The 7,747-nt window shown below is 37.6% G+C and overlaps 1 protein-coding gene across 1 annotated transcript; it reads left to right on the top strand.

Annotated features, from left to right (window-relative positions):
- Positions 1-114: 114 nt before the first annotated feature.
- LOC118423324 (GPN-loop GTPase 2-like) lies at positions 115-7,747 on the top strand. Its single transcript, XM_035831442.1, has 6 exons — positions 115-271; positions 670-1,099; positions 1,800-1,956; positions 2,580-2,740; positions 6,616-6,746; positions 7,545-7,747. Exons 2-6 carry the CDS (start codon positions 710-712, stop codon positions 7,636-7,638), a joined length of 933 nt encoding a protein of 310 aa, XP_035687335.1. The 5' UTR covers positions 115-271; positions 670-709; the 3' UTR covers positions 7,639-7,747.

A 7,747-nucleotide genomic window follows, 5' to 3' on the forward strand; every position in this document is an offset into this window, starting at 1 on the left:
CACTATCAAAAGTAGCAATCGCAATATATTAGTGATATCTTAAGAATTAGAAATATTATTAATAAAACTTTTATCATAATTGTAGTATTCATAGCTTCAAAAATTATTATGTAAACGATAAAATAACCTTCCTTCATCAAATCAATGCGCAGTGTGAGTAGACTTTTTTTCAAGATGGCGGCGATTGGACTTTTTCCACACACCTGTTTTGAGAAAACGCCATAATAAACGCTGCCTTTGGCCTTACAGGACAAGCATAACATTGTAAAAGGTACTTAGTATTATTATTAAGCCGTCTGTTCTCTTTTTTAGCTTTGTAGTTTATCAAAGCGAGCACAATCTATAAACTTATACGAGTCCCTTAGTGGGGAGGGGGGCTGAGTTGTCATGTGGATCGATCATATGTACCACTGATGCTGAAAAGCAATGTTTGTAACATAAGTATATCTTAAGATTGATCAAAAGCTATATACACATTACTGAATAAAGAAATAACCAATATATAATTGTATTTAGATGTTACTTATAATGTTGTATGTTTATTCCCTGTGAAAAGGGACTAGAGTAGAGTAAGATTTCTTCTTTGACCAGGTAAGCCTTCTTCTTTAAAAAATTGATGATTTTACTGCATAACTGTATGTTTCATGTTTTCTATGCTTATGTTCACAGCCTCCCAAACAGTTCAACACCAAGTCCCCGAAACGCCATCATGCCGTTTGGACAAGTTGTCATTGGCCCACCCGGCTCGGGAAAGACGACCTACTGCCGTGCCATGCACGAGTTTCTCACCGGTCTCGGGCGCAAAGTTACCATCGTGAACCTCGACCCTGCAAACGACGCATTACCTTACGAGTGCACGATAAACATGCAAAGTCTCATAACACTCGAAGACGTGATGGAAAAACTGAGACTAGGACCTAACGGTGGGTTGATATATTGTATGGAGTTTCTTGAGAAGAATCTGGACTGGCTGCAGGACTTGTTGGAGAAGCAGAAGGATCGGTACTTTCTGTTTGACTGCCCAGGACAGGTGGAACTGTACACACACCACAACTCTGTCAGGAACATTGTGGCACAACTACAGAAGTGGGATTTTAGGGTGGGTCATTACTTCTATCCCTTTGATTGTCACAGGTTCAAAGGATTTTCCTAATATTGTATAAGGCCTCTTTATTCACTACAGTAATGAAATAAGATTTTGTATACTGAGTATGTACTTTTCAAACTGAGCTTCTGAAACATACACATATAAGTATTTGAGCTTCATACTATGATACATCATACATGTATTTGAAAGGCTAAGCTTAAGCTTGATTCAATATTTATAACAATCTGCATGAGTATGGAGAAGCATTTCAACTTTGGAATCTTCAGCAAAATCTTCAGCAAAACTTTAATCTCTATAATTATACATGGTGCAGGAGGGCCAAGCAGCACCAAAGATGATGATGATGATGAGATAGAAGCACTATTATGTAAAGGGAAGCATGCATGATGTTTTGAAGAGGCCCCTACAGTATATTCAATGATAACCAGCTGTAGTTCCATCCATTGGAGACAATGAACTAACTTGGTTGTATAGTGATGACAAAGAAATATGTACTAGTAACCATATGTATTCTCTGTTATATTTTATCTGACCCTTACCTCCCTCATGACCTCAATGAAAAACGAGCTTCTCATGAATAGATAAAGGTTCAAACAAATGTTATTTTGATAGGCCAATAAGGTTTGTACTTACTAGTATTGGTATGTGCATGTGCATTCTTACTGTTAACAAAAAGATATCTTTTTAACAGTTAGTGTCTGTGCATCTGGTGGACTCTCACTACTGCAGTGACCCGTCCAAGTTTGTGTCCATCCTGCTGACCAGTCTGGCCACCATGGTCCAGATGGAGTTACCTCACGTCAACGTGCTGTCCAAAATTGACCTAGTGGAAAAGTTTGGCAAACTAGGTGAGAGTAGGTTAAGTATACACAAAAGGTATATTTGCCTAAAGAGAAGTAATATATGGAAATAGGTATGTCCCAAAGTATGCTATGATACCTTAAGAATAACCATAGTAATATACTAGTTATTACTAGTATGAGAGAATGCACAATCCCACTCTAAACTCGAAAGGAGGCGAAAGTATGGCACTTGTTTTATCAATGGCACAATGGCTCTTGTACCAGAAAACAGGGTTTGATTTATTTGCATCAACCTTGTCTTGAATTTGGCTTACTAAAATAGTTTCCTGTTGGACTTTGTCAAATTTGTCTTCACCACCTTTACACAACAGTACTAGTATATTGATCTATCACTTGGCAGGGCTGTCCTTCTGTTCTGGGAAGAAATAGGCTTGTTGGAAAGGGAAGAAAGTTCTTACTGTCAGAAAAATCTAAACATCACAAAATTGATGTAAATGTATTTTCCAAGGCTGGAATTGACAGATTAAATTGACAAAGCAAATTACCAACATGGACTCCCAAGCAATGAGTGAGACAGAAAAAAATCAAGCTTGAGGGAGCCTTTATGTATGGTATAACTAGATCTTGAATTCTAAGTGCTTGAATGCTTTCCTCCTTTTGTTTCGCAGATTTCAACCTTGACTTCTACACTGATGTTTTGGACCTGCAGTACCTGTTTGGACACCTAGGGGGCGATCCATTCTTTGCTAAATACAAGAAACTGAATGAGGCCATTGTGGGTGTTGTAGAGGATTACAGTCTGGTGTCATTTGTCCCACTGAATGTTGAGGTGTGTATGGAGCCCCAAACAATGCTGCCATTGTTGAAAAGCACATATATGATAAATCAATGATACTTGCTGCATCTGTATGGCACATTACTAGGTCTTGTGTACATTGTTATGGGTGATTTGTAAATCATTTTCCCTTAATCACTCAAGGCTTTACAGAAAAAGTTTGGGGTGCACAACATAATATTTATGTGTCAGCAAAATATAAGACAATCTTTATTGACACGACAAAAGTACAGCGACTTTCGTAAGGTCTACATGTATAACAACTACTTACAGTACAACTAAACACACATATATGGATATCTATAGGTATGATTAAATCAACATATAGGGTCTAGCATGTCATTAACACTATTAGTTCTACGGTATAAACATTCGTGGATATATTTGCCTACTTGTACACAGTGAGGGTTATCGCCTCCCAGAATGTAGTTGAATTTATCTATCGAACAGAGAGTAGCAAATTCTTTAGAACAAGCGGAAAGTAATGTGAACAGCTCTGTGCGTTTATCATTATATCGAGAACAATCCATAACAAAGTGACGTTCGTCTTCGATCTCATTTGGGCAAAATGGACAAAACCTCTGGTCACGGGGAATTTTAGTATATCTTCCGGCTTCTATATTTAGTTTGTGACTACTGATTCTCATCTTTGTAATTGCTCTACGAAGTTCGAAACTGTGTACATTCGAAAGATACTTCTTTTGTCCGTATCTTTCCTTTAGCGTAGAATAAATGCAAAGTTTTGAGTTATTCTGGATAGAAGAATACCATTCTTGTATGTATATATCCTGTAAACGGAGTCGTAATTGGTCGGTTAGCATATTAACATGATACAACCTCGGGTTTGTCCATACATGTCCAAAACCATTATAGTTGAGAATGTCAGTTACGTGATTTGTCCAGTCGTATTCGCCGGAAAGTACAACATCATATGCTTCACGTAGTAAAGAATCTTCGGGTAAGTTTGCTAGACGGTGCCAGTATTTGATTAATTGTATCTCAGCATTGATCGAAATGGGAAAGGTTCCTAACTCACCACGGATGCCGTCATTTGATGATTTCGCATGTACTCCGAGTAAAAATTTTTGGAAACTCATGTCAATGGTGTCAAATTCTGGGATACTAGTATGTGAAGAAAGTCGTATATTTTCAATTGCGAAGTTGTCATTTTCTAATTTCATTCCTGATGCCAGTCTCAATAATCTATCCTTGTCTGATCTTTTCTTAAAATGGATGACGTAAGTATGAGTGAGGTCCGAAGACACACTCTTCCTAACAGTTGCTGGGAGACCTCCCTCTAGATGGAGTTTGTTTAAAAAGGAAGAGAAAACAGTTTTGGGTGAAGGTTCTGGAATTTGTTTTGATACAATAATTTTGATTGCTTTAGAAGTTTGGTCAAAACATGTGAGTTCGGCTCCGTACAGTAAAATAGGCAGTACAAACTTGTTGAAAAGGCTCATTCCTAGGTGAATTGGAATGTTCTTTTCTGAGAATAAAAGTGACTTTAGTTTGAATAAAGCTCTCATGGCTTTATTCTTTAAATATTTCCTGGCTGCTTTAAACTTCCCCGAAGAAGTCAGGGGAATACCAAGGTAAGTATAACTGTCGGTTACTAGTATTTCTTTGCCATATATATAGAATTTGTTTGATAATCTGTTAATAGAACCTTTTGTAAAAACCAGTACTTTCGTTTTAGATACATTAACCCTTAATTTCCATTTGTTGCAATAAGATTCCAGGTTATTGATACAATTCTGAAGCCCCTCTTTCGACAATGAGATCAAGGCTAAGTCATCTGCCCAAGATAAACAGTTGAGTGATTTAGAATTCAAAATTGCGGCGTCACATTTATCAGCAAAGCATTGAGGTAGGTCGTTAATAAAAATATTGAATAATAATGGACTGAGATTGCAGCCTTGTCTTACTCCGCATGTGGAAACAAAGGGGCTTGACAAACCATTTTGTAGTCTGACAGTATAGTTAACATTGAGGTACATGGATTGCAATACATTGAAGAATTTCCCACCAACACCAAGATTTAACAATTTGTAGAATAAACCGTCCCGCCATACACTGTCAAACGCTTTCTTCATGTCAACAAAGCAAACATATAATTTCCCTCTCTTTTTTTCAATATATTTCTCAATAAGAGCTTTCAGGATAAATACATTGTCAGAGGTTCGGCACTTTCTTCTGAATCCGAATTGAATGTCCGCTAGCAGACAATTGCTTTCAACGAATTTCTGTAAGCGAGTATTTAAAAGGAAAGTGAACAATTTGGACAGACAGCTTGAGATGGCGATTCCTCTATAATTATCTACGTTAGATTTGTCGCCAGATTTAAAAATTGGTGTAAGGATACTTGTGGTCCAGTTAGATGGAAATTTGTTGTTGGAAAGGATTGTATTAAAGAGAATGACCAGTGGTTCGCATATCTTTTCTGCCCCATATTTTAACATCTCGTTTGAAATAGAGTCAATACCACATGCTTTTCCAGATTTTAGTGATTTCAAACCAGTCATAATTTCTGGTGTCGTGAAAGGGTAATCTAATGAATTTTGGGCGTTTTTATCTAAATGTTTAAGAGAATCAGTGACACTTTTTTCAAAAGAACTGTCAAATTCATTGTTTTTTACCAGATTATTTAATCCTTGAAAGTGTTCTATCCATTCTTTACTTGTGATATTAGGATCTATGTTACCGTTATGTTTTGTGCCGTTTACTTCCTTGTCAAGAGTATTGAACAATGACCAAAATTGTTTGGGGTTTTTCTCATTTAATGTTTCTAGATCACGTAGTAGATTGGCTTTATAATTCCGTTTAGAATGTTTGATAATTTTTTTGTACTCTTTCAAGGCTGTGAAATACTTCGTTCTGGTTTCTTGTTTCCATGGTTCTTTCCTCAGTTCTAAAGATAATCTTTTTACTCTTTGACGTAGGGACCAACAATTTTGATCAAACCAAATTTTGTTCTTTTTGATTTGTGTCTTTTTATTGTTTTGTATCTTACGTCTTATTCTAAGAGAACTTTTGGAAACATCTAATAAAATTTCAGTGAAGCTTGTTACGGCCTCCTCTGACGAGTGGAATGTTTTGTTGCAGAAATCTCTCAGTTTTGAATGCGTGTCTTTGTTGTTTATAGTATCTAAATATAATTGTTTTGATTCGTCAGTCCAAATGAATTGTGTTGGTTTAGGATTATAACATTGGCTATCCTCCTTCAGGACTAGAGGAGAGTGCTTTGCAGACAATGAGAAAGAGATGTGACAGTGATCGGAAAATGGCGATATAGAATTAACATTCATATATTGTATATCGGTTAACATCGACCTTTGAGTGATGCAGTAGTCCACAACACTTGAACCATTATAATGATAACATGTAAAATCACCTTTTAGTACACACTTACTGCCTCTTTTCAGAGCTTGAATCTGAAATTCTATAGCTAACCTCAAAATTTGTGGCATTGTGTTTGAGGAACTGGTAGAGTGTTGGGCTTGGAACGGAGAGGTCCCTGATTTGATACTCGCTGTGCCCTCAACCCAACCCTTGGAAAAGGCACTTTAAACAATTAGCCTTCCTCACATTACCCAGGTGTAAAAATGGGCACCCGACTTCGGTCAGGGAGGTAAAAGACTACCTTTACCTTCTGTCTATACTTTGTATGTTGCACTATTAAAATACGTGTACAAACTAAACAATGTAAGTGAGCAACCTCCAGCTTTGGTTGAGAAAATGTACATGTGAACCCAAAGTATTTCCTAGCCCTGCTTAGTCCTTCTACCCAATCTTGTACATTGTATATGTAAATTTTGCAAGAAAAGGGTACCTTAGCAGGGTAATGGTTAATGAATGCTTTGTTTTCACAGGATAAGGACAGCATGAGGGAAATGATGAAGGCTGCGGACCGTGCCATTGGCTACCACTGGGGGGAGGGGGAGGATCGCACCTTACAGGCTATGATGTCATCAGCTTTGGGTGCCGACTATGAGTACTTCAAATATCCTTTCAACTGTAACAGTGTTTCCTTACAAATCTTTCATGGTATGTTTGGGTTTAATATTCCAGATCTTGGAAGGGCCATAGCGAAAGTAAGAATTATTGTTTCTAGCCATGTGGCATACATGTCTTGGATAGTAAAACTGACTGCCTGTAATAGTAAAACCTTTCTTGAATAATCCTGTAGATATAGAAATTTTGGAATTATTTTCTCTTGGTTTGTATGTCTGTTTAATGTACTATCCGAGGGACAACCCTAACTGAAGCTAGGTACTCATTTCGACCTGAGTGAAGTGAGCAAAGTCATGTAAAGTACCTTTCCTAATGACGTAAGATCAGTGACAAATCAGTGGATTGGAACCCAGGTCCTCTGGGTTTTGGGATTGTGTGGCACAGCGGCAGGATATTTGACCTGGAATCCAGAGGTCTCAGGTTCAAATCCGCTGATATGTCACCGATTTTGTGCCCTTGGAAAAGGCACTTAACTTTCCTCACTTCGCTCAGGTGGAAATAAGTATGTAGCTTCAGCTAGGGTCGTCCCTCTGATAGGACGTTAAATGGAGGTCCCGTGTTTGGGGAGATTGGCTCACACTTGGAGCATGTTAAAGAACCCACTGCACTTATTGAAAGGAGTGGATCAAACCTTACAGTCTGGTCTCCGGCTTGACATATTGAAAAGGTGGTTGTCACCTGTTATGTCAATCCTTCCACAAATGTGGTAAATCTCAATAAATAAATGAATAAACACTGTGTGGTTACGTCACACAACATTACTGAAAATGCTCCTTAACATTATCACATCAGCACAGGTACAGGAGAAATACATGAAGGAAGAAGCAGAAGAAACACAAGAGAAGGAAGAAGAAATGGACATTTTTCCTGGCAACTTGTGACAGAAGATGGAAATTTTGCCATAATTTTATTTTTTACAGTGAAAAGTGACCAGGCCTTTTCTACACATTGTACCCTATTTGGTATTGAAAGTGCAAATAAAAAAAAAAA

This window comes from Branchiostoma floridae, chromosome 9 (assembly GCF_000003815.2).
Source record: "Branchiostoma floridae strain S238N-H82 chromosome 9, Bfl_VNyyK, whole genome shotgun sequence".
NCBI classification, from domain to species: Eukaryota; Metazoa; Chordata; class Leptocardii; order Amphioxiformes; family Branchiostomatidae; genus Branchiostoma; species Branchiostoma floridae.